The sequence below is a fragment of the Anolis sagrei genome, chromosome 9 (assembly GCF_037176765.1).
Source record: "Anolis sagrei isolate rAnoSag1 chromosome 9, rAnoSag1.mat, whole genome shotgun sequence".
Classification (NCBI taxonomy): domain Eukaryota; kingdom Metazoa; phylum Chordata; class Lepidosauria; order Squamata; family Dactyloidae; genus Anolis; species Anolis sagrei.
The window spans coordinates 13003682-13031313 of record NC_090029.1 but is presented as its reverse complement, the minus strand read 5'-3'; the positions used below and the strand labels follow the sequence as shown (position 1 = coordinate 13031313).

Here is a 27632-nt window from a genome sequence, read left to right as displayed (position 1 = left end):
AAAGAAATAACACTTTCAACCCAGGAACAGAAAACTTTTCAAATTTTGTGACATAGGGTTTGTTGTTTCTGTTGTACCTTGCTTCTCTCCAAAACAATGGCAGCCAAGGAAGTGTGTCCTGAACTCGGTACCATGTTCTGCTCTCTCTCTCTCTCTCTCTTCTTCCAGGAGCATCTTTTGTGCCACTAGGACACATGTTGACCCTGAAAGCGGCATACCAGATTGCAGCTGGCCTGGCCTACCTCCATAAGAAGAGCATCATTTTCTGTGACTTAAAGTCCGACAACATCCTGGTGTGGTCTCTGGCCATGGAGGAGAGCGTCAATATCAAACTGTCGGACTATGGGATTTCCCGGCAGTCCTTCCACGAAGGGGCCCTCGGTGTGGAGGGGACGCCTGGCTACCAAGCCCCGGAGATACGGCCCCGGATTGTCTATGATGAAAAGGTACATCCAGTGCGGTTCTAGGCTGCATCCATATAGTGTCTGCTAGACCAGGCATGGGCAAGCTTTGGACCTCCCTCCAGGTGTTTTGGACTTCAACTCCTACCTTTCTTAACAGCCTCAGGACCCTCCTTTTCCTTTCCTCTTTCTGCTTAAGCAGCTGAGGAGGAAAGGAAAGGGCCTGAGGCTGTTAGGAATGGTGGGAGTTAGTCCAAAACACCTGGTGGAGGGGGGGGCAAGTTGGTCCATGCCTGGTCATAGAATCATAGAATCAAAGAGTTGGAAGAGACTTCATGGGCCATCCAGTCCAACCTCCTGCCAAGAAGCAGGAATATTGCATTCAAATCACCCCTGACAGATGGCCATCCAGACTCTGTATATTTATTTATTTACTTTATTTATATACCGCTTTTCTCAGCCCTCAGGCGACTCAAAGCAGTGAACAACATCAATACAAAAATCATGAAACAAGTATAAAAGGTAAAGGTAAAGGTTGTCCCCTGACATTAAGTCCCGTCATGTCTGACTCTGGGGTGTGGTGCTCATCTCAGTTTCTAAGCCGAAGAGCCAGCGTTATCCGTAGACACCTCCAAGGTCATGTGGCCAGCATGACCGCATGGAGCGCCGTTACCTTCCCGCCGGAGTGGTACCTATTGATCTACTCACATTTGCATGTTTTCGAACTGCTAGGTTGGCAGAAGCTAGGCCTGAAAGCGGAAGCTCATGCCACTCCCTGGAATCGAACCTGCGACAAGTTCAGCAGCTCAGTGCTTTCACCCACTGCGCCACTGGGGGTCCCCGAAACAAGTATAGGGCAATTAAAAACAATTGTAACATAAATAATTAAACATCAGAATAACAATCATTAGCGCCTCAACAGTAAAATCAGAATCCAGTCTCATCATCCATTATTCCTGTTTGCATGCTGCAAGTCGTCTCTGGTTGCTTCTGGATCGAGAGAATCGGCCATCTACGAAGACGTTGCCCAGGGGACGCCCGGATGTCTTGCAATTCTGCGAGGAGGCTTCTCTCATGTCCCCCATTATCACAGGGTGTCTGCGCCCCACACCACTGGAGAAATTACACTATCTAGCCGGTATTGCACCACCTGACATCCGCCGGGAAGTAGCAGCCAATAGTGAAAGGACCAAGGCAGAGACATCTCTAGCTCATCCCCTATTTGGGTATCAGCCAGCACGTCAACGACTTAAATCAAGACATAGTTTTCTTAGATCTACAGAGACACTCACTGGAACACCCCAGCAAGCGAGAGTCCAAAAGTGGCAGGCCCAAACCCAGCACCTCAATTCATGGGTGATACCAGATGAGAGACTCCCCCCTGGGCACTCAGAAGACTGGGCGACTTGGAAGGCGCTGAACAGACTGCCCTCTGGCACCACGAGATGCAGAGCCAATCTCAAGAAATGGGGCTACAGGGTGGAATCCTCGGCATGCGAGTGCGGAGAATAACAAACCACAGACCACCTGCTGCAATGCACCCTGAGCCCTGCCACATGCACAATGGAGGACCTTCTTGCGGCAACAGCAGAGGCACTCCAAGTGGCCAGATACTGGTCAAAGGACATTTAACCAACTACCAAATTTGCAAAATCTGTTTGTTTTGTTTCTTATTCTTTTTAATCTGTGTGTTTGTTTTGCTCTGTTAGAATTGTAATATAATGGTTGCTGATGACACGATAAATAAAATAATAAATAAATCCATTATTCCATATTCCTATTTCAATTACACTGTTTAATCAAAATCTATAGAATCGTCAGCTGCTAGGTGCCGGCCGAGGCAGGACGCCCGCCCAACCCATCCCCTGCGGAGTGGGGAGGACCCGGCGACACCCGCCACAGCTAGGGCGATCCACGGGAAGGGCCCGGTACGCGTCCAGAGTCGCCGCCAGCCTGCCCTCTCATGCGAGGGGGAGCAACCGCCTCTTCCAGCCGTGGCGTGCGCCCAGCCCGACCGGCCCAGCCCTCAGAGCCAATCCTTATCCCGAAGTTACAGATCTATAATATGTGACCAGCAATACTTGCACAGTTCAAAAGAGATATTGACTCTAACCTGGAAGGTGAACAGAAAAAGAGGGCGTCTGAAAGGGTCAAATGTCTGGAGACCATGAATAATCCCTCTGAGGAGTGTCTTAAAGAACTGGGTCTGGCTAGCCTCCAAAGAGAAGGTGGAGAGGAGACATGAGAGAAACCATGTATAAATATGTCGAAGGATGCCATAGGAAAAAGGGAGCAGGCTTGTTTTCTGCTGCCCTGGAGACTAGGACTCAATGATTGAGACCGGGAAGGAATTCCACTGTAGTGGAGCAGTGGAACTCCTTTCTTGGAAACTGTTTAACAGAGGCTGGATGGCCATTTGTTGGGGATGCTTTGCTTGTGTTTTGGACTTTAACACCTTCACAGAAGCATACGAGAAGCTCGGCCTGTCATTGAACATGGAGAAAACCAAAGTGCTGTTGCAGCAGTCACCAGCCAACCCCTCTCCAATGCCAGAGATACAGCTTAATGGTGTAACATTAGAAAACGTTGACCATTTCCGCTACCTTGGCAGCCACCTCTCTATCAAAGTCAACATCGACATCGAAATACAACACCGCCTGAGCTCTGAGAGTGCAGCATTTTTCTGAATGAAGCAAAGAGTCTTTGAGGACCGGGACATCCATAGACCATCAGTATTGAAGCAATGGTCCTCCGCCACCAACTCCGCTGGACCGGCCACGTTGTCCGGATGCCCGACCACCGTCTCCCAGAGCAGTTGCTCTACTCCGAACTCAAGAACGGAAAACGGAATGTTGGTGGACAGGAAAAGAGATTGAAAGACTCTGAAAAACTCTGGCATAGACACTGATAACTGGGAAGCCCTGGCCCTTGAGCACTCCAGCTGGAGGTCAGCTGTGACCAGCAGTGCTGCAGAATTTGAAGAGGCATGAATGAAGGGTGAACGAGAGAAACGTGCCAAGAGAAAGGCGCGTCAAGCCAACCCCGACTGCCTTCCACCTGGAAACCAATGCCCTCACTGCGAAAGAAGATGCAGATCAAGAATAGGGCTCCACAGCCACCTACAGACTCACAAGAATTCTGATCCTGGAAGACTATCCTTCTCGGCCAACGAGGGATCGCCTAAGTAAGCTTGTGCTTTTCCTGTGTAATGGGGTTGGACTAGATGGCCCATGTGGTCTCCTCCAACTCTATGATTCTATGAACCTTGGTTGGATTTTTGCTGTCATTGAAGTAAAAAGGGAAAATGCTATTCAGTCCAACAGGGAATGTGTTAAGAAACTAAAAGCCTGGAATATGTATTGAATGTTCTCTGGTTCTTTCTCCCTCTTCCGTCGTGCTTGCTTCAGGTTGACATGTTTTCCTATGGGATGGTGCTCTATGAGCTGTTGTCTGGGCAGCGACCTGTCCTTGGGCAGCATCAGCTCCAGATCGCAAAGAAGCTCTCCAAGGGGATCCGGCCCATCCTGGGCCGCTCAGAAGAGGTCCAGTTCCACCGAATGCAAGCCTTGATGACAGAGTGCTGGGACACCAAGCCTGAAAAGGTACACTGGCAGGAGGCAGAGTCAACGCTTAAGCCTGTTACCACTGACCTTGCCCAGGGCAGCACCCTCAGTCTAAAAATCCCTGCTTCTAATTTTTTTAAAAAATATTTATTTATTATTTATTTATTTAGAAGATGTCTTCTCAACCTCGGCGAGGGACTCAGGTCGGTTTACAGTGCATATCAAATACAATCATATAAAACAGCAATTACAGGTCAATACATATTAAAATAGTACAACTCAGTACAATAAAAACATCATCATTACATCATTACAATATGCCAAATCGTCAATCCAGTCATAGTCAAAAACAAATTCATAGTCACAGTTCATCATAGGTCATCACAGGGAAGGTTCTAGGTTCAGTCTTCGAATGCCATCCTCCAGAGCCATGTTTTTAGCGATTTCCTGAACGTCAGGAGGGAGGGGGCAGATCTAACCTCTAGTGGGAGGGAGTTCCAAAGCTGGGGAGCCACCACAGAGAAGGCCCTGTCCCTCGTCCCCACCAATCTCGATTGTGAAGGTGGTGGGACCGAGAGCAGGGCCCCCCCAGAAGATCTTCGTAGCTTTGATGGTTCATAGGGGAGAATCCGTTCGGACAGGTAAACTGGGCCGGCGCCGTTTAGGGTTTTATAGGTCAACACCAGCACTTTGAATTGTGCCCGGAAGCTGATAGGCAGCCAGTGGAGCTGGCGTAACAGAGGGGTCGTATGGTCTCTGTACCCTGCTCCTATTAACAATCTGGCTGCCGCTCGTTGGACTGATTGAAGCTTCCGGGCAGTCTTCAGAGGCAACCCCACGTAGAGAGCGTTGCAGTAGTCTAAACGGGATGTAACCAGAGCGTGGACTACCGTGGCCAAGTCAGACTTCCCAAGGTACGGGCGCAGCTGGCGCACAAGTTTTAATTGTGCAAAAGCTCCCCTGACCACCGCCGAGACCTGGGGTTCCAGGCTCAGCGATGAGTCCAGGGTCACAACAAAAGATCAACAAGATGTAAAAGATCAACAAGGTGTGTGTCTCATACTGATAGTTATTTTTAAAAGAGAGTGTGGATATGCTATTGTGTGTTTTGTTTGCCAGTGGGAGTCGTTTTGCACATGTGCTGTAACATCTTTTTGCTTTTTTTTGGCTTTTTAAGTCCCTTCCGCTGCTTTTTTTCAGCATTTTTATGAGTGATGGTCACTTGTTGGCCTGATAGGTGTCTTGTGTCCAAACTTCGTGTCAGTTCATCCAGTGGTTTTTGAATTATGTTAATCCTACAAACGGACATTACATTTTTGTTTGTATAGAAGATTGTATAGAAATGTGTTTGAATATGTATCTTTTATAGAACTATGTTTTAATATGTGTGTGTTTATAGCATTTTAGCAATGTTTGTGTGTTTTGACTGCTGTTTCCTGCCTTGAGGTACAAGGAAAGGCAGGTAAGAAATTGCTATTATTACACTGTTCAACGGAGAAAAAGTTGCGGGCCTGAAAATAGTTGTTCTTTCATGATTTTGGGGTGCTGAAAACGAAAATGACATTTAAAAATGTATATTGGCTCTAGTTTTTATGATATAAGCAATCACGTGATCACGTATGGTTGAAAAAAAGCATGTTGCGACTTACACTATGGAAGATAGTGTGGCTGCCGATTTGCTACCGGGCTCAATTCAAGGTGTTGGTATTGGCCTATAAAGCCCTAAACGGTTCCGGCCCAAGATACCTATCTGACCGCATCTCGGCCTATGAACCCATCTGGACTTTGAGATCTTCCGGGGAGGCCCTGCTCTCGATCCCGCCGGCCTCCCAGGCACGGTTGGCAGGGACGAGAGATAGGGCCTTCTCGGTGGTGGCTCCTCGGCTGTGGAACGCCCTTCCTACAGACATTAGACTGGCACCACCTTTCATGGCATTCCGTAGAAAGTTGAAGACCTGGATGTTTGTGCAGGCATTTGAGTAAATTAGTGCAATCTGGTAATTGAACATAGGAACGAAACAATGGATGACGAATTTGGATCATGCATGGATGATGAGGCGATTGGGGATGGGGTTTGTAATAATTGTGTATTGGGATTGCTTATTAGTTTTTAATGGAAAATGTGTAAATTAATTGTCATTGTTTATTGAACTATTGCTGTTTTTACTGTCTTTACTGTTTGTGAACCGCTGTGAGTCGCCCTCGGGCTTGAGATACAGCAGTATATAAGCATAGTAAATAAATAAATAAATAAGATTCTAGAATACTCTAGAAAGTTTGATGTCGCAGTATTAGTGCCGTGTGCAAAAGCCAGAAAGCCCTATATAAGGCCAGACTTTTGAACGGTGAGGGTCAGTCAGTTGAAGACGGAGACAGTATCATTAAACATCGTTTTACATTGTTCTCTTTACTGTAGTTATGCCTCGCACGTGTGTAAATAAAGCACTATGGAAAAAAGATATCAAGGCAAATGGACTCCGTCAATGCTGTCAGACTACTGCTGGAGCATTGGAAGAGACAACCCTTTCCTTGAATACAAAAGAAAAGTCAAGAGAAGCAAACAGGATAGAAACTCAAGTCACGATTAAAGCGACATTTAAACTTTCAGACTTTTCAACGACATTAGGCCTACTAATATAGTTTCTTGCTGCACAAACATAAACAATAGACTAATTAAATAAATATTTCTCATGTATAAACTGGTGGAAATATAATTTGACTAAAATTTAGTAAATATTCACGGTTTATATACATGCAGTAAGGTTAGGCGCATTATCATAATATTAACGAATTACCTATTGTGGAGAAAATTGAAATAGTTGCTGCATAAAAACCAGAGCCAATTAACACATTTAATTATTATATTTGAATTCAGCATGTTAAATTTATTAAGAAACGGCACATTTCGTTTCCAAAACTGAGAAAAACTGAAAATTTGTAGAACGGTGTTATTATTATGCAGGTGCACCTTCAGGAAGCACAACTTAAGTGGACGAACACAGAGAGTGCTCACTAATGCTTCCTCTTCATCTTGGAAAGAAGTGACGAGTGGAGTGCCGCAGGGTTCCGTCCTGGGCCAGGTCCTGTTAAACATCTTTATTAACGACTTAGATGAAGGGCTAGAAGGCAGGATCATCAAGTTTGCAGACGACACCAAATTGGGAGGGAGAGCCAATACTCCAGAGGACAGGAGCAGAATTCAAAACGATCTTGACAGATTAGAGAGATGGGCCAAAACTAACAAAATGAAGTTCAACAGTGACAAATGCAAGATACTCCACTTTGGCAGAAAAAATGAAATGCAAAGATACAGAATGGGGGATGCCTGGCTCGAGAGCAGTACGTGTGAAAAAGATCTTGGAGTCCTCGTGGACAACAAGTTAAACATGAGCCAACAATGTGATGTGGCGGCAAAAAAAGCCAATGGGATTTTGGCCTGCATCAATAGGAGGAGCATAGTGTCTAGATCTAAGGAAGTAATGCTACCCCTCTATTCTGCTTTGGTTAGACCACATCTGGAATATTGTGTCCAATTCTGGGCAGCACAATTCAAGAGAGATATTGACAAGCTGGAATGTGTCCAGAGGAGGGCGACTAAAATGATCAAGGGTCTGGAGAACAAGCCCTATGAGGAGCGGCTCAGGGAACTGGGCATGTTTAGCCTGAAGAAGAGAAGGCTGAGAGGAGATATGATAGCCATGTATAAATATGTGAGAGGAAGCCACAGGGAGGAGGGAGCAAGCTTGTTTTCTGCTTCTTTGGAGACTAGGACGCGGAACAATGGCTTCAAACTACAAGAGAGGAGATTCCATCTGAACATTAGGAAGAACTTCCTGACTGTGAGAGCCGTTCAGCAGTGGAATTCTCTGCCCCAGAGTGTGGTGGAAGCTCCTTCTTTGGAAGCTTTTAAGCAGAGGCTGGATGGCCATTTGTCAGGGGTGATTTGAATGCAATATTCCTGCTTCTTGGCAGGGGGTTGGACTGGATGGCCCACGAGGTCTCTTCCAACTCTTTAACTCTTTGATTCTATGATTCTATGAACTGTGCTGAACCCAGGGCACACATTATTATTATTATTATTATTATTATTATTATTATTATTATTATTATTATGTATATCCTGCCTTTTTCCGTGGCATCCCTCCACATCTCTGCTATGTGTCAAGGCTGCTCTTCTTCTCTCTTTGATCCAGCGCCCATTGGCCACCACCGTGGTAGGACGGATGAAGGACCCCGCCTTTGCGACCTTCCTGTACCTGCTGCCGTGTGGACAACAGTCGTCTTTCTTCTCTTCCCAAGGACAAGAGAACACCGTTGTGTTCTGGGATGGGAAGGAAGATACCAGGCAAGTGTTTGAGTCCTTTCTGTCTTCTTCCATGCAGCACAAAGGAGCCAGTTGCTTGTGTCCTTTAATCAAGGAGCATTCTGAACCCCACCAACTATGGTATTGGGCCAAACATCCCACACAGAACCCCCATGACCAACAGAACATTCCGTGTTTTCTGGTGGTCTTTGGTGACCTTTCTGACACTCCCCTGGTGACCCTCCCCCGGCTTCTTGACTTCCCAGGTTGAGAAATGCTGCCTTAAGACCATCCAGTACAACTCCCTTCACCAGGGCAAGAAAACATAATCAAATCCCTCCTGACAAAGGGCCATCCAGCCATTCACACTCACACATATATGTATATGACAGATGTAGTATCAAAGATTTGAAAGGGACCCCTAAAGAAGGGCAATTATATGTTGCATGTCCCAGAATAGGCAAACCAGTCTGGGACAATCTCCACATCAACACTGGCCAAGAAACAGCAAGAAATACTGTTTACCCACAAGCATAAAGACATTACATATATTAGAAACCAACACTTTCTCATTACTTTATTTCCCAGATCACCAGACTGGGCCATAGCAACGCAAGGCAGGGGACCGCTAGTGTATATAAATAAAAATGCAATGTTCGTTTGTGGTATTCACAGAACTCAAAAACCACTGGGCGAATTGACACCAAATTTGGACACAAGACACCTCTCAGGTCAACGAGTGACCAGCACTCATAAAAACACTGAAAAACACAGCAGAAGGGACTTAAAACACAAACAAAAAACAACATGACAACGCATGGGCAAAACCATATATATATACACAAACACACACATATATACACATATATGCATATACACACACAAAACACATACACAGAAAGGACGAAGGAAGGGAGAGAAGAGGGTTGGAAGGAGAGCAGGAAGGAAAAAAAGAAGGGTGGAGAAGGATGGAGGGAGAGAAGAAGGGAAGGAGAGAAAGAAGGAAAGAAAGAAAGGTAGAGAAGGAAGGAGGGGAGAGAAAGAGGAAGAGAAAGAGGGAGAGAAGAAGGAAAAGAAGGAGGAAAGGAGAGAAAGAAGGAAAAAAGAAGGGGAGAGAAGGAAGGGAGGAGAGAAGGAGGGAGAGAAAGAGGGAAAGAGAGAAGGAAGGAAAGAAAGAAGGGTAGAGAAGGAAGGAGGGAGAGAAGAAGGGAAAGAAGGAGGGAAGGAGAGAAAGAAGGAAAGAAAGAAAGGTAGAGAAGGAAGGAGGAAGAGAAAGAGGGAGAGAAGAAGGGAAAGAAGGGAAGGAGAGAAAGAAGGAAAAAAAGAAGGGTAGAGAAAGAAGGGAGGAGAGAAGGAGGGAAAGAGAGAAGGAAGGAAAGAAAGAAGGGTAGAGAAGGAAGGAGGGAGAGAAGAAGGGAAAGAAGGAGGGAAGGAGAGAAAGAAGGAAAGACAGAAAGGTAGAGCAGGAAGGAGGGAGAGAAAGAGGAACAGAAAAAGGGAGAGAAGAAGGGAAAGAAGGGAAGGAGAGAAAGAAGGAAAAAAGAAGGGTAGAGAAAGAAGGGAGGAGAGAATGAGGGAAAGAGAGAAGGAAGGAAAGAAAGAAGGGTAGAGAAGGAAGGAGGGAGAGAAGAAGGGAAAGAAGGAGGGAAGGAGAGAAAGAAGGAAAGACAGAAGGGTAGAGAAAGAAGGGAGGAGAGAATGAGGGAAAGAGAGAAGGAAGGAAAGAAAGAAGGGTAGAGAAGGAAGGAGGGAGAGAAGAAGGGAAAGAAGGAGGGAAGGAGAGAAAGAAGGAAAGACAGAAGGGTAGAGAAGGAAGGAAGGAGAGAAGGAGGGAGAGAATAAAATAAAAAATTGAAAGAGGGAAGGAAGGAGAGAAGGAACGAAAGAGAGAAAGAGGGAGGGAAGGAAGGAAGGAAAGAGACAAGACAGGATGCAACCAAAGAGCAAAGGAAGCGAGAAAAGAAACAGATAGAGAAGGAAGAAAGAAGAAGGGAAAGAAAAAGAGGGAAGGAAGGAAGGAGAGAAAGAGGGATGGAAGGTTGGCCACAGCAACGCATAGCTGGTACAGCTAGTATATATATAAAAACCACAGCAGCCCCTGACTAGATCTTAAAACACCTGTGCGTGTATATGGCATGCACAGAAATGTATGTAATAAATGTGAGAGAAAGACCGCACATGCTGATGATGGACATTTGTTTCTTTTCAAGTGTCTGGGTGGCAGTCTTGTGCTGTGTGTGTGTCTGTTTACAGCAGGAGAGGAACAACAACCAAGAGGCACATCTGCTTCAAATCTGTAAATGTGCTCAAACTGGTAAAGAGATCCAGCATTAATGATCCATTTATGACTGCTTTGTGGGTTCCACAGCAAACACAAGCGGTTATTGTATTGTGAATAATGGCAAAACAAAGTCTCTGTTCCTCCATGGAAAACCACTCATGTGTCACTGTTGAAAAACTTTCCTTGCTGTATTCAGATGCAATGATGAGAGTTACTTCTCCTTAAGCTACGAAAAAGCAGGCGCTGCTGCTCTGGGCAAAGGAGGCAAGGCAAGGCGTATGTTTAAGTTGCATTGAACCAGGAGAAAAATCAGATATAAGGGGAAAAAAACTGTATATACTCGAGTGTACGCCTAGTTTTTCAGCCCCTTTTTTAGGCTGAAAAAACTCCCCTCGGCTTATACTCGAGTCAAGGTTATTTCTTATTTTACTCTGTTATTAGTATTATTTTTATTTCATGTATTATTCTACTCTCTTTATTATTGTTACATTTACAGTATTTTACCTTATTATTATTACATTTATTATTTTACACTATTTATGATTATTATTACATTTATTATTTTATTATTATTGTTATTGCATTTCCATTATTTTACGTTGGTATTATTATTATTACATTTATCATTTTACTCTCTTTATTATTGTTGGAAGAATACGTAAGTACATTCACCTTGAAGAAGGTTAGAATAATGATTTAATCAGAGTTGGGCAGTCTTGGTATATATTGTTATTTTGGAATTTACCAGTAGCTGCTGCATTTCCCGCCCTCGGCTTATACTTGAGTCAATATGTTTTCCCAGTTTTTTGTCATAAAATTAGGTGCCTTGGCTTATAGTCGGGTTGGCTGTGATTTGTAGGCAGTCTTGCTGGGAAGTGTAGTGAAAAAATATCATCTCTCTCGTGGATTACATTTATATCTCACTTTTTCTCTCCCAAAGCCACACCTACACTGCCATCTAATGCAGATTGACCTGCTTTATATGGTCAGTATAAACTCCTATAATCCAGTTTGAACTGCATTATATGATCACTGTAGACTCACATAATGCAGATTGAAATGCATTGTATGAGTCTGCACTGGCAGTTCAACCTGCATTAGAATTAATCCAGTTCAACCTGCATTAGATGGAGCCCTAGAATAGCATGCCTGGTGTTTTCTTTCCTCTTTTTATAGAATCATAGAATCCTAGAGTTGGAAGAGACCTCATGGGCCATCCAGTCCAACCCCGTTCTGCCAAGAAGCAGGAATATTGCATTCAAAGCACCCCTGGCAGATGGCCATCCAGCCTCTGTTTAAAAGCCTCCAAAGAAGGAGTCTCCACCACACTCCTGGGCAGAGAGTTCCACTGCTGAACAGTTCTCACAGTCAGGAAGTTCTTACTAATGTTCAGATGGAATCTCCTTTCTTGTAGTTTGAAGCCATTGTTCCGTGTCCCACTCTCCAGGGAAGCAGAAAAGAAGCATGCTCCCTCATCCCTGTGACTTTCTCTCACATATTTATACATGGCTATCATATCTCCTCTCAGCCTTCTCTTCTTCAGGCTAAACATGCCCAACTCTTTAAGCTGCTCCTCATAGGGATTGTTCTCCAGACCCTTGATAATTTTAGTCGCCCTCCTCTGGACACATTCCAGCTTGTCGATATCTCTCTTGAATTGTGGTGTCCAGAATTGGACACAATATTCCAGGTGTGGTCTAACCAAGGCAGAATAGAGGGGTAGTATGACTTCCCTAGAACTATGCTCCTATTGATGCAGGTCAGAATCCCATTGGCTTTTTTTGCTGCCACATGACATTGTTGGCTCATGTTTAACTTGCTGTCCATGAGGACTCCAAGATCTTTTTCACACGTACTGCTCTCGAGTTTTATCTTAAAACTCTGAAGTGGACTCAGGTGAAAAAGTGGTTGGCCCGAGTAAGGATTTGAATCTGTTTTTCCCCTCCAGGACTCTAATTGCAAATTGTTTATATATCTGAAGAAGATGGGTGGTCTCCCACTCTGAAACCCATAGAGAAGCATTTTGAGCGATACGCATCCAATTTTTCCTTCCTTGCTTCTTGACATGGGCACCTGGAGAGTCAAGGCTGTTAAAATGAATTCTGTTTCCTGATTCCAGAAACTATACTGTTGTGAATACAGAGAAAGGATTGATAGAAGTTGCAAAGATAAGCTGCCCGGGAATGAAGCTGTGCTGCCAACTGAAAGTCCAGAGCTCCCTATGGACGGCCACGGAGGTATTTCTATCCAGAGTGTTACTTGAGTGACTCTTCTCATTGACACAACCGTGGTCCTGGAATCAGAGTTGCAAAGTTTGTGTCCCTTTGCTGAAATTTTGGAAGTGAAACAGAAGAAATAATGTTTCCACCTGAAAGCCAAACTTCCATTTCTTTTCACATTTCCTGCTTAGCTTGTGTCTCGTGTCATCTGCATCTCCAATTATATGATGTTGTTCTTTGAAGAGACTATGGAAACCAGGCCTCAGATGTTTCACCCATAAAAAATATAACTACAATAACAACAATAACAATAATAACAACATACTTTATTTATATCCTGCTCTAGCTCCCCAAGAGGACTCAGAGCGGATTGCAGAACACATATACAGCAAACATTCAATGTCATTATACAATTAACAAGGACAGACAATACATAAATAGAGGTATAGGCTTTCCTATCTTTTTCCATCTCTGGCATTGGAGGCTATGCTTGATTCTGGCCATGGGGGGCAGGTGCTGTCTCTCTTCCATGCTGAGGAGCTTTGTTGTCCCAGTCGAATCGCCAGCGTGTCCTTATGGGTGCCTTTTATTACCTCCCCGCTTAAAGCGGTACCTATTTATCTACTAACATTTCCATTTTCGATCTGCTCACTAGGCAGGGAGCTGGGGCTGGCAGCGGGTGCTCACCCCGGCCTAGGCTTGTACTGCCAACCCGTTCGATTGGTAGGCTTTTCTGCAGCTTAGCAGTTTAACCCACTGTGCTAAGCCCGGCCCCTACTTCCAATGAGATTCCCCATTCATTGCTGGGTTGAATGCATGGAGATTTATCCTTTTAAGGGCTTGTTTACAATGAGCCAAATACTGGGACATATAAGAAGGATTATTTCCTCCAAGACGAATTAAAAAAATACCTTTCTGAAAAAAATTAGTAGAGAAAAGACTACATTTTTGCTTGAATATCCTGACTTCTGATACATGTGCATTCACTGTTTTCTTCTGTTTGCAACTGCGTGGTTATACCTATTGATGGGAGGTTTCTCTCTTTTGCTCTTCTGTAGGATCAGAAGATTTATGTGTACGGTTTACGCGGCATGTGTCCTCTGAACGCTCCTCAAAAAGGTGTTGACACTCCAGCAGTTGTCACCTGTTTCCTTGCAGTGCCCATTGCGAGAAAGGTAAGTTGAGCCATTCATAAAGTACTGAAAGTAATGAAATCTATGGGGACCCAGCATATGTCATGAAAACCTTCCATTTTTACATATTTTTAAATATATTATTTGTAAGATACTAACACACATTTCCAAGAGTTTTGTCATTTCTCGCTGCGTTTATGCAACACACATAAACATTGCAGCTGATACACACTAACACAATGGGCAAACTAGGGCCCTCTCTCCAGGTGCTCTGGAATTCAACTGCCACAATTCCTTCAGTACGTGGACAACATCCTTCAATACGTGGACATAGTCAAGTCACAGGCATTGGCCAACTTGGGCCCTCCCTCCAGGTGTTTTGGACTTCAGCTCCCACAATTCCTAACAGCCTCAGGCCCTTTCCTTTTCCCCCTCAGCCACTTAAGTTGGAGGAAGGGCCAATTCAAGGTGCAGGTTCTTACCTGCAAAGGCCTGAATGGTTTGGGACCCGCCTGCCTGCGTGACCGCATCTCCATATACGAACCCACATGATCCCTTCGATCATCCAGAGAGGCCCCACTCTCGATCCCACCAGCATCGCAGGCGCGATTGGTAGGGATGAGAGAGAGGGCCTTTTCGGTGGTGGCCTCTCGTCTCTGGAACGCACTCTCTAAAGACATCAGACAGGCTCCAACTTTGGCAGTCTTCAGGAGGAGCTTGAAGACGTGGCTGTTCCAGTGTACCTTCCCGGAATAATGATCCCATAGCACTTTGTCCTCCAAAGCACTTTACATTTCTTTAGGTCTGCTCGTATGCCCTTCCACAAACACCACTATCTCCTTTTCGTCCATGTCCCAGCATTATTTCCAATTTTAACTGTACATTTGGCCTTCCCACTGTTTTTAATTGTGTGTTGTCTTATTGATAATGTTGTATATTTTATTGTCTATGTTTTTTTTAATTGCTTGTATTGTTGTTTATTGCCTGTATTGTTGTATTTGGGCTCGGCCTCATGTAAGCCGCACCGAGTCCCTTGGGGAGATGGTAGCGGGGTACAAATAAAGTATTATTATTATTATTATTATTATTATTATTATTATTAACGTTTGTCCATGCCTGCAGTAACATGTCAGGACATAGAGTCTGGAAAGCTCTGCTATAGGATGCAAAATAGTTATTTTCCCACTCTTTTCCACTTTTAGAACTCTTACCTGGTGTTGGCGGGCTTGTCAGATGGGCTTATAGCTGTTTTCCAAGAGTCGCAAGGCGTCCCGGAGGACAGCTGTCGCTACCTGTGCTCCCACACAGCTAACCGCTCCAGGTTCCGGCTCAGCGACGATGACCCTCGGCAGAATCCTTACCCTGTAAGGGCGATGGAGACCGCTAACAATGGGACAGAAGTCTGGTACAGCAATGGGCCTGGCCTGCTGGTGATTGACTGCGCAGCCATGGAGATCACCAGGCGGCTGGAACCCTATACGCCCCCCTCCGTGGTGGTTTCCATTGCATGCAGCTCCGCGTGTGGGGGGGAGGAGGTGGCCTGGTGCCTGGATGACGCAACCAACTTCCTGGTGATGTACTACACCGCCAGCTACCAGCTCTGCGCCCGCTATTTCTGTGGGGACCAAAGCCCCTTGCGGGATATGTTCGCCCTTCAGCCACCGCCTGCCTCGATTCCCACCACGTTGACTGCACGTGGGAGCACGGTTCCAGAGAGAAGCTCTTTAGCAGGCACAGCCATTCTGCAAAGCCAAGAGCTGGGGATCCAAATACTCAACCACCAGGACTCTCTGACGGACTACTGCTCGGTGTCCTCTCACTCGCCCTTGCCCTTGCCTGCTAACCAGATGATGAGATCCTTCTCAAGCCTGCCAAGCTCCCCCACAAGCTCTTCCAGTGTGCCTTTCTCAACAGATGGTGAGGAACCAGAAAAGCCTCAGGAGCAAAGCCTTCTTCCCGTGGTGAGGCCTGTAGAGGATTTGGCACCGGCCAGTGAAGACATTAGTTCCCTGCAAGCCGTGAGAATCCTCCCTGTGAAAGACCTCATATGGATCCCCAGGTAAGTGGCTTTGGCCACATGAAAACTGCCTAAAACCATGATGGTGAACCTATGACACGTGTGTCACCACTGACACACATGGCTATTTTTGATGAAACGCAGACACATGTGGCCACATACAGAGAAATACACCTTATAAGAGCCAATCTAATTCCATCCTTAAATTTGTAAAAGGCTCTACAAACATCTACACATTTGAGCATTGTTCACTCCATAACTCAGCATGGATTATACATTTTTCTTATTAAAACTATAAATATTGCAAAATTATGGGTTTCTTTCTCAAAGTGACACTCCACTCAAGTTATGCTCAGGTCTTTGGCAAATTTTGACACACCGAGCTCAAAAGGTTGCCCATCACTGGCCTAAAAACTGTTGTGCTTTTTACACTTCTATTGCTATGTAAACAACTTTAAAGGGCTGACTTCCCAAATTCAGAATTATTTTCTGAGGACAGCATCATGCAATTTAGGGCCCTTCCACACTGCCCTTTTGTCCCAGAGTCTGATCCCAGATTATCTGCTCATCCCAGGTTATCTGGCAGTGGGGACTCATATATTCCAGTTTGAAGCAGATAATTGGCAGGCCCATACTTTCCTAAGCATAAAGTTCCTTTTTAGACAGGTTGCAGAGAGTTAATTCTTTCAAACCTCTCTCTGAGAAGACCCTTCTTGTGTGCGCGTGTGGTAGCAAATACTCTTGCATTAACATATGCAGTGCCTTGTATTTATGGATTGGAATGCATGGCGTTTCTCTGCCTAGACTTCTTTCATAATTCCTTGTTCAAAGACTACCATATTCAAATGCCTTATTACGTGTCCAGGAAGGTTGAAATGTTCTGTTTGTCTAAGGCAGAGGGCATTGCTGGCACAAGGCGGCATGCATCGCATGGGAGGAAGAGGATGTAAATGCACCTCTGAGGTTGTGTTTGACATTACTGACCTCTCGAATGTTGCTTCCAGGCTTGATACAGGGACAGAGGTGACTTTGTGCATTGCAGGGTCTTGTCCCTCCAATGTCATTTATGTTAGGCATCTGTTGTAAGTAAGCAGGTGTTTAGGATTTGGAGGCCAGAAAAGGCCTCTCTCCCAGAGTTTGTGGAAGGAATGTATTTTCCAAAACTGGCTGCACGAATCAGTCCCCAGTTGAGTCCACTCCAAGACACCCTCTGTCAGAGTTTTATATTGTTTAGGTCATTTCTTAAGTGAAAAATGGGTAAGTTATTGTAAGAATCATGTCCAATCATTGTATGGCCAGCAACAATCAAGCCACCTGTGGGAGTTGAAGTACTACTAATAGAGACTAATTACATTGTGTTACTTGAGGCTGGAAAGAGGTTTCGAGTTGCCAGAGGTGTATTATTGCTACGTCTGAAGAGCAAGACTGTGACGTCTTATCTGGAGATAAGGACTGTGTGGAAGCCATTGTGTGGAAGCAGCTGGATACAGCTGGATATTCCAAGGATTCTGCTTTATTTGTAAATACCTTTATATAAATATTTCTTTGCTAAAAGACAGTTTGTTTTCTGTTGGGTTTTTCCTCCTTGGACGAAGGGGCGCAACTCAAATCAAACACAAGCAATTAACTATACAAAGAAAGGAAATTTGAGCTTCTGGTACAGCCGTACCAACACAGAAACCCTATTGCTTTCCCTTTCCAGGCGAGGAGGGGATATCATTGTGATTGCGCTGGAGAAGGAAGCCGCCTCTCATCGGGGCAGAGTCATTGCTGTGCTGAAGGCTGCAGAGCTGGCTGCCTATGGGTAGGTAAAGAGAAATGGGAAGGGGGAGGTCTGGGGAACAGGTTGGAGGAGGATCCCTGCTGCTCCGCTCTTCATGCAAAAAGGGCCCAATTCTCAGTATCTCCCATGTGGGGTGGAATCTAGTTGAGCCAGGCATCCTCCAAGTGATCCTGAGTCGGCTTTCCTTGCAGCTCTGGTACAAACCCGTTTGCCTCGGTTCTCCATGCACAGATATGAGGGAGACCACCTGCAAACAGGGACTTTGCAACCCAGGCTTCCAGGGGTAAGCCGCTTTGAGCCCCCTTTGGGGAAGTTAAAGCAAGGTATAAATAAATATAACAACAACAACAACAGCCGTGGCCTTGCAAACATTTAGGCCCACAACTCTCAGCAGCCCCGCCCAACAAAGTCAAATGAAGGAGCATTGTTACAGCTGCACAACAACTCGGAGACTCCAAAGTCCCGCTGCCCTGCCAGTGGTAGTCACCCACCTCTCTGGCTTTGCATACTTCTGACTCGTTGCCTTCTTGCAGCATCCTTAAAAGGATACCACCCAAGCACCCCCCCCCCCCCAAGCCGTTCTGTTGAGCTTAATTTCACAATTCAGCAGCAAATCAGTTGCACAACTTCAGCGCTTTCCAGTAGCTTCTTCCTGCACAGTATTTTCAGTCAACTGCTCCCACAAACTGCAGTCACTCTGGAACTCTCCACAGGCACTTGAGCACATGCCCGGCCATTGTCAGTTTTACTATTGTTTTCCCCTCCAATCTAGATGACACTACAAACTTACCACAGCACACGGTTATATCTTGTCTTAGCAGACAGGTTCCTTTAATAAATTACACAGAGCCTTTGGCAAACAGCATCACAGCACAAGGAGAGAGTATACACTCTACATGACTTCCTTATATACAATTCTATACAATTAAACATAGCAATCTCTGATTGGTTCCCAACTCATTAACTTAACTCAGACCCTGGATTACATCATTCACAATCACCTGGACTAGGCCAGAACACATTCCCCAAATGAAGTTCTATAGACAGTTAATGCATGACTCAGCATTTCCAATAGAAGCCTATTAGCAGTGCATGACTCAGCTATATTACATTACAATACATTGTAAAACCTGACACGCTCCCAGTTTCCTGTTTGTTTTGTGTTCATAATCCGTTTCTTTAACATGGCTCCCTCTCGGTTTCCAGGTCCCTGGTGGACGCCACCCTGGCCAAGGAGCGCGTTGTGTGCTGCTTTCAGAATGAAACCAAGGAGTGCTGCCTGGCTGCCTGGAGCGGCTGGGGCGCCCAAGACTTTGATGCTTTCTACCATTCGTATGAAGAGCTGGGGAGGCTTGAGGCCTGCATGCGGAAGAGACAGTAGTACACAGTGGATGGGTACTTCGTAGTCACCGAAAACGGACGGAAAGCAGGCAAAAGCCACGCTGGGATCTTGCTTGGGTGGGTGTTCTTCTAATTTTGCTGCTAAAAGAGATTCTTGCATTGGATCTGTTCCTCATGTCATCACATGTCATCCAACTTGCATCCTTATCCCAGTCAAGCACACCTGTGACTCCAACCACCACCATCTCTGCAAGGTCAAAGTGCCCTGTATTCTTACGCAATGCATGGCTTGCAATTTCAAAAACAAAGTACAGCCCATAAGTTGTACCCCCGTGTTTATGTTAGTGGTGGATTCCACAGCAATACAACACTGTTCTGAGCCAGCAATGCCTTACGGGAGGTGGAAGTATCACCTGTTCATAGCGGTGCCGTGGTGCGGAGCCGTGGTACAAACCTTGGTAAGTGTTGGGGGCAGCACTGTATATGTATTATGAATATAATTTTGAAGTCATCTGCAAGGATGACAAGAAGATCCTACAAAGGCTGAACAGACTGGGTTCTCTACTAGGCTTGGTTGATCCAGCTCGTTAATTTCTAATATCGTTATGAAATCGTAAATAAAATACCTTTAGAAGAGATATCGACGCATTTTGGCAACCCGGAAGTCTTTTTGCCATAACGAAGCCGCGTCCGCCATCTTCCTTACGACTTCCGGCAGTGAATCGTAAATGCTGCGGGCGTGGCCTTCAGGAACAGCTGTTCTTACCCACCTCCTTACTCTCTGCATTGGCGGCTTTGCGAGGTGGGCTTTGCGAGGTGGGCGTGGCTACCTCCCTGGCGACAAGCGGCAATGCGGAAGAGCTGGGTGTAGCCATGCCCACCTCGCAAAGCCCACCTTGCAAAGCCGCAGATGCAAAGAGGAAGGAGGTGGGAGTGGGTAAGAACAGCTGTTCCTGAAGGCCACGCCCCCAGCGACCTCCAAGGAGCGCTGTGCTTGGCCACGCCCACCTCTCCATGCCCATCCCTCTTGCCAGGAAGGGAAGGAAAGGTGAGAGATTTTAAAAGTGTTAGTTTTAAAATCTCTCACCTTTCCTTTCCTTCCCGGGAAGCTGTCCGTCATGCAGAAGGGAGAGGTGGGCGTGGACAAGCACAGCGCTTCTTGGAGGTCGCTGGGGGCGTGGCCTCCAAGGAGGGCTGTGCTTGGCCACGCCCACCTCTCCCTTCTGCATGACGGACAGCTTGCCGGGAAGGGAAGGAAAGGTGAGAGAAGCTCACGGCAAGGGAAGGAAGGGAAACTGCGAGATTTTAATGGTTCTGGAGGGAGGGAGGAGCACCTTCCATTAACTAAACAAAGGAAGGGATTTCCGATTTTTTTAAAAAAGAAAATCTCGGAAATAATTTCAAAATCGAGCCACCAGCGCCCCCTATATACAAACGAGTTTAGAACCATTTTTTTTTCTTAATCAACCAAGCCAGGCCCGTAGCCAGGATTTCGTTTCGGGGGGGGGGGGGGCTAAAAATTTTTCAGGGGGGGTTGGGGGGGCTGAGTTTCGGGGGGGCGCTGTGTCTGAGTGAAAGAGGGTCTAGCCTAGCAAACCTTTTGTATCGTTACCCCAATACCCCCATGCATATGGGATATATTGAGTATGGTGATCAGATCCTGATATGAATAAACGTAACAGTTTAAATAATGCACCAGTAAGGCCTTTTCGCGAACCACCATGAGAATTTCGGGGGGGGGGGGGGCTGAAGCCCCTCAAGCCCCCCCCCCCCCCCCGCCTACATGCCTGAACCAAGCCTATTCTCTACCATTACAAATGGCCTGTAGCTTGGGGGGGGGGGGGTTAGGGGTTCAACCACCCCCCACCCCCAAAAAATTTCAGGTTAAAAAAAACTGGTTTACTCATGAATTTTAACTAGTTAACCAAATCCCCATGCTAAGTCTATGAGTCCCTCCAGAACTGCAAACACTATCTCAAGCAAATATTGACAATTTATTCACACTGTCATTACTTGCAACAATAGCCAATGTAGTGAAGCAACCAAGTTGGGGCGGGGGGAGTGTTGAATGCTCTCATTAAGGAGGCCAGACTTGGTGGAGGTGATTGACAGGGGTGGAGCTGCAGCTAGGAGGCAGGTTTCAACACACACACCCCTGGTGAAATTTTCAGCGCCCCCCCCCCCCCCCCCGAATTTTTCAACTCCTCCCGAAATTTTTTTTCTGGCTACGGCCCTGATTACAAATACCACCCCATAGGTGAGAACTGATTGAGGAATGCCAGTAAAGGATGCCAAACCTGTATTGCTGTGTTTCTCAACCTGGGGGTCGGGACCCCTGAGGGGGTCGCGAGGGGGTGACAGAGGGGTCGCCAAAGACCATAAGAAAACAGTATTTTCTGATGGTCATGGGGATTCCATGTGGGAAGTTTGAGCCAATTCTATGGTTGGTGGAGTTCAGAATGTTCTTTGATTGTAATGAACTATAAATCCCAGCAACTACAACTCCCAAATGTCAAGGTCTATTTTCCCCAGACTCCACCAGTGTTCACATTTGCACATATTGAGTATTTGTGCCAAGTTTGGTCCAGATCCACCATTGCGTGAGTCCACAGTGCTCTCTGGATATAGGTGAACTACAACTCCCAAACTGAAGGTCAATGCCCACCAAACCCTTCCAGTGTTTTCCGTTGAAATTCCCTCTTTGGTACAGCCATTAAAGGGGCAGTAACGCTTTATTTCCACTGTCATCTTTAACCTGAAGCCGTTAAGTGTGAGGCTGGGATGGTATACTTTCAGGTCAGAACAACTTTTATTTTTGGGAACCTACATGGCTTAAAGTGATGAGTTTTGCTTGTGCGTTCTTGGAGAGGCACTAGAGGGCACCTGGCCTTCAGGGAGAGTCTTCTCTCTTCTCTTTGGCAAAGCCAAGGGCAGAATGAGTGACATCAGCAATGAATAAATGAATGCACAACCTGGTCCTCCTAGAGAAGAATGTGGAGCCATTTTGGCCGCCCTGACAAAGTTATGACCGCACACTGGAAGCTGAAATGTGCCTTGTGATCAACCCTTCCATCTCAAACTGCCGCTGTGTTTTGTTTTGCCTCTTTCCGAAGCTCATGGGAAATTCCTTGCACTTCTCTAGCCCAACCAAGCTGGGCATTCATTCAGAACTTTTGTGGCGGACACATCATTCCTGAGTGTGAAAAGGTAAAACCACAGGCTGGTTTAAAGTGGCACACAGGACTTCGAAGTTAACTCGGTCTGCATTTTCTTTTAATATACGTATTGCTACAACATGATCACAAAGAAACACATTCCGCTTTGTGTTTCTAGTTCCCACGAAGGCACTAATTCCCAAGGAAAGATTCCCCATCCTTTTCCTAACCTTACAGCTTCGACCCAAGTAGAAACAGATAGAATTATAGAACCCCAAGGGCCATTTAGTCCAATGGAGGAGCACACAATCAAAGCCAGTGGTTCTCAACCTTCCTAATGCCTCGACCCCTTAATACGCTTCCTCATATTGTGATGACCCCCAATAATAATATTATTTTTTTGGTACTTTACAACTACAATTTTGCTACTGTTATTAATCATAATATAAATATCTGATATGCAGGATGTATTTTCATTCACTGGACCAAATTTGGCACAAATACGTGATATGCCCCAATTTGAATACCGGTGGGATTGGCAGGGGATTGATGTTGTCATTTGGGAGCTGTAGTTGCTGGGATTTATAGTTTACCTACAACCAAAGAGCATTATGAACTCCAACAATGGAACCAATCTTGCCACACAGAACTCCCATGACCAACAGAAAATACTGGAAGGGTTTGGTGGGCATTGACCTTGAGTTTTGGAGTTCTAGTTCACCTAGATCCAGAGAGCACTGTGGACTCAAACAATGATGGATCTGGACCAAACTTGCCATGAATACTCAACATGCCCAATGTGAATGAACACTGGTGGAGTTTGGGGAAAATAGACCTTGGCATTTGAGAGTTTTAGTTGCTGGGATTTATAGTTCACCTACAATAAAAGATCATTCTGATCCCTACCAATGATAGAACTGGGCCAAACTTCCCACATGGAACCCCTATGACCAACAGAAAATACATTTTTGGATGGCTTTGGTGACCCCTCTGAAACCTCCTCGTGACCCCCTCAGGGGTCCCGACCCCCAGGCTGAGAACCACTGATCAAAGCCCTCCTGACAAATGGCTACCCAGCCTCTGCTTAAAACCTTTGTGGCGCACCGGGATTGTAGTGCAGCTGGCTGAGTGTCAGATGCATTTAAGATCACACAGACCAAAAGGTCATGAGTTCGAAGCCAGCCCGGGTTGGAGTGGGTTTCCAACCAATTGTGCGTAGCCTGTTGTCGACCTTTGCAACCCGAAAGACAGTTGCATCTGTCAAGTGTTGGGAGGCTAAATTAACTGATTTATGAGGCCATAAAGAAGACTCCAGCAAAGCATTCCAGCGGGGAAGCATGCGGGGAATGCGGAAGTGCTTCATCAGCGTCGCAGATGGATGACGAAAGCGACAGCTCCCCTGGCGGCTAGAAAAAGTTAAATAGCCTCTGTGTATGTCTGTATATGTTTGTATGCCAAAAATTGGCATTGAATGTTTGCCATATATGTGCACACTGTAATCCGCCCTGAATCCCCTGCGGGGTGAGAAGGGCGGAATATAAAAGCTGTAAATAAATAATAAATAAAATAAATAAATTTGAAAGCAGAAGACTCCTCCACATTCTGAGGCAGCATATTCCGCGGTTGAACAGCTCTTGACAAGCTAGAATGTGTCCAGAGAAGGGCAACTAAAATGATCAAGGGTCTGGAGAACAAGCCCTATGAGGAGCGGCTTAAGGAGCTGGGCATGTTTAGCCTGAAGAAGAGAAGGCTGAGAGGAGATATGATAGCCATGTATAAATATGTGAGAGGAAGCCACAGGGAGGAGGGAGCAAGCTTGTTGTCTGCTTCCCTGGAGACTAGGACATGAAACAATGGCTTCAAACTACAAGAAAGGAGATTCCATCTGAACATAGAATCATAGAATCAAAGAGTTGGAAGAGACCTCATGGGCGATCCAGTCCAACCCCCTGCCAAGAAGCAGGAATATTGCATTCAAATCACCCCTGACAGATCACCATCCAGCCTCTGTTTAAAAGCTTCCAAAGAAGGAGCCTCCACCACACTCTGGGGCAGAGAGTTCCACTGCTGAACGGCTCTCATAGTCAGGAAGTTCTTCCTCATGTTCAGATGGAATCTCCTTTCTTGTAGTTTGAAGCCATTGTTCCGTATCCTAGTCTCCAAGGAAGCAGAAAACAAGCTTGCTCCCTCCTCCCTGTGGCTTCCTCTCACATATTTATACATGGCTATCATATCTCCTCTCAGCCTTCTCTTCTTCAGGCTAAACATGCCCAGCTCCTTAAGCCGCTCCTCATAGGGCTTGTTCTCCAGACCCTTGATCATTTTAGTCGCCCTCCTCTGGACACATTCCAGCTTGTCAGTATCTTTCTTGAATTGTGGTGCCCAGAATTGGACACAATATTCCAGGTGTGGTCTAACCAAAGCAGAATAGAAGGGTAGCATTACTTCCCTGGACCTAGACACTATGCTCCTATTGATGCAGGCCAAAATCCCATTGGCTTTTTTTGCCGCCAACATTAGGAAGAACTTCCTCACTGTGAGAGCCGTTCAGCAGCGGAACTCTCTGCCCTGGAGTGTGGTGGAGGCTCCTTCTTTGTAAGCTTTTAAACAGAGGCTGGATGGAGACTAGGACACGGAACAATGGCTTCAAACTACAAGAAAGGAGATTCCATCTGAACATGAGGAAGAACTTCCTGACTGTTAGAGCCGTTCAGCAGCGGAACTCTGCCCTGGCGTGTGGTGGAGACTCCTTCTTTGGAAGCTTTGAAACAGAGGCTGGATGGCTCTCTGTCAGGGGTGATTTGAATGCGATTTTCCTGCTTCTTGGCAGGGGGTTGGACTGGATGGTCCATGAGGTCTCTTCCAACTCTATGATTCTATGATTCTTGCCATATGGAGGTTCTCCCTAAAGTTTAGTTGGAATCTTCTTTCCTGTAGTTTGAAACCATTTTGCCATTGTATCCACAGAAAAATATTTCCCCTTCCTCAATGTGACCTCCTTTTAGATATGGCAGCATGGCTATCTGCCGGCCAGCGCACTCTCTCGGCCTCCAAATGGAACCTATCCATCTCCCTCACTTTGCTGAAGGAGGAGAGGCCAGCTTGGGGAGGAATGACCTCTTGCCAAAGTCTTTCTCCTGGGGTTGTGGCAGAGTGAGGGTGATGGGCCCGAGCGCAGAGGGCTTGTCAAGGCACAGATGGAGCCTGGAGAGGCTTACACCCAAGTGTTAGTGCTGGCCAGCAGGAAAGCTCAGGTTCTGAAAGCAGGGGCTTCATTCGCCATATGTTGTCTCAGCAAGACGCCCGAATAGCCAGAAATGCATCCCACAGAAAGACCTCCTAATCGGCTAATGCTCAAGCTTTTCAGACCCAGAGTTACAACTTACTGCAAGATTGCCACGTTTGCATTTTTAAGCATTTGTCGTGTCAGGGCAACCAGTCAATTGTATTACATTTCCAACAGAACAAAACAAACAAACAGACAAAATACAAAAACTGCAAGTTTGGTAGTTGATTAAATGTCCTTTGACCAGTATCTGGCCACTTGGAGTGCTTCTGGTGTTGCCACAAGAAGGTCCTCCATTGTGCATGTGGCAGGGCTCAGGTTGCATTGCAGCAGGTGGTCATTGGTTTGCTCTCCTCCACACTCGCATGTCGTGGATTCCACTTTGTGGCCCCATTTCTTGAGGTTGGTTCTGCATCTCGTGGTGCCAGTGCGCAGTCTGTTCAGCGCCTTCCAAGTCGCCCAGTCTTCTGTGTGTCCAGGGGGGGAGTCTCTCATTTGGTATCAGCCATTGATTGAGGTTCTGGGTTTGAGCCTGCCACTTTTGGACTCTCGCTTGCTGGGGTGTTCCAGCGAGTGTCTCTGTAGATCTTAGAAAACTATTTCTTGATTTAAGTCGTTGACGTGCTGGCGGATACCCAAACAGGGGATGAGCTGGAGATGTCACTGCCTTGGTCCTTTCACTATTGGCTGCTACTTCCCGGCAGATGTCAGGTGGTGCAATACCGTTTAAGCAGTGTAATTTCTCCAGTGGTGTAGAACGCAGACACCTCATGATAATGCGGCATGTCTCATTAAGAGCCACATCCACTGTTTTGGCGTGGTGAGATGTGTTCCACACTGGGCATACATACTCAGCAGCAGAGTAGGATAGCGCAAGGGCAGATGTCTTCACTGTGTCTGGTTGTGATCCCCAGGTTGTGTCAGTCAGCTTTCGTATGATATTATTTCTAGCACCCACTTTTTAGAGTCACTCCTGATTAGGATTTGCATAGGGGAATGTCAGGTCTTCTACCCGGAGGAATGAACAGGCAAACCCTATGGATCCATGTGTTCTGCATAAGTCTCTAGGTGCCTTAAAGGCCCACACATAACATTGCCAGGTGATCCGCCTCTCTTTGTGCTGCAGGGCTGAATTTCTGGGTGGTTTCGATGGGTCGGCCCACTTCTCCCCATTCGGGCTCCCTACCACCTGCTGTTGGCGGCCCATTCATTGGAAGCCAGTGGGTCCTGACAGCCGGCCTTCCCACAGGCAGTCCAGTCTGCAGCTGGGAATGGGCCCAGGGCTCAACAGGCTCATTCCTGAGAAAGATGCTCACCTCCTCCTCTCTACTCTTGGTTTAACACCGTTCACTTCCTTCTCCCACTTCCTTATCCTGCCGCAGGAAAATGTTTCAGACAAGGAACTTTGAGGGTGTGCAGTGCTGAGCTCTTTCCTGATGGGAAGGAGGATTTTGAGGGGAGTATGTGAAGGTCTGAAGCCATTCCTGCACTTATCACGAGGGCCTCCTTTTTGTGTATTGAGCTCCACTCCTCTGAGTTTTTGGTTTGGCCAAAGCACCTCACAGGAAACCCTACAACTATGAGCACTAAGCTGCTTTGAGTGGAACTAGCAGCACGGGCTGCTCATGAGCAGGCAGGACGTTGACCTGAACTACAACCTGCCTTTTCCTGTTTGAAGAAGTGTGAGGAGTCCTTCCATCACAGAAAGAGCCAAGGCTAGGTAAACGTCTGCCTAATTCTGGGGTCCTCAAACCTTTAAGCTGTCCTTTGCTGAACGGAGCATTTGTTGGATTTTCTTGGTGGGTCTGTAGATAGTTTGTATGTTGTGTTTCCTCATCAGCTTCCCTATGCGGTCAGAAACATTCACACCTAGCTCCAGCAGACAAGAGTCCTTTGTCTCACCCTGGTTATTCCACAGATATATAAACCTTTTTTTCCTAGTTCCAACAGACCTCATGCGAAGATGCAGTAATTATCACTGCCACCAAATTTGAGAAGTAGTCAGCAGAGGAGTAGCTAAATTACAAGTGCTGTTGTGTAAAAGGAGAGTAGAGGGAGATTTATTATTTATTTCTCTGTATTTCTACCACCAACGTGAGGTAAGATGTATTATTGTGAGCAATGGCACACTGGACGCAGAATTGATGGAG

The 27632-nt window shown here is 46.1% G+C and overlaps 1 protein-coding gene across 2 annotated transcripts in view; it reads left to right on the top strand.

Moving 5' to 3' along the window:
• Positions 1–19679, top strand: part of LRRK1 (leucine rich repeat kinase 1) — a 118982-nt gene extending 99303 nt beyond the window's left edge. For both annotated transcript variants that reach the window (XM_067471295.1, XM_067471296.1), the window contains exons 27-34: positions 169–446; positions 3809–4003; positions 8158–8309; positions 12668–12785; positions 13826–13942; positions 15103–15959; positions 17620–17721; positions 18907–19679. In XM_067471295.1, the coding sequence (XP_067327396.1) occupies positions 169–446; positions 3809–4003; positions 8158–8309; positions 12668–12785; positions 13826–13942; positions 15103–15959; positions 17620–17721; positions 18907–19081 (1994 nt within the window). In that variant the 3' untranslated portion in view covers positions 19082–19679. The remainder of the gene's footprint in view (positions 1–168; positions 447–3808; positions 4004–8157; positions 8310–12667; positions 12786–13825; positions 13943–15102; positions 15960–17619; positions 17722–18906) is intronic.
• Positions 19680–27632: the final 7953 nt, after the last annotated feature.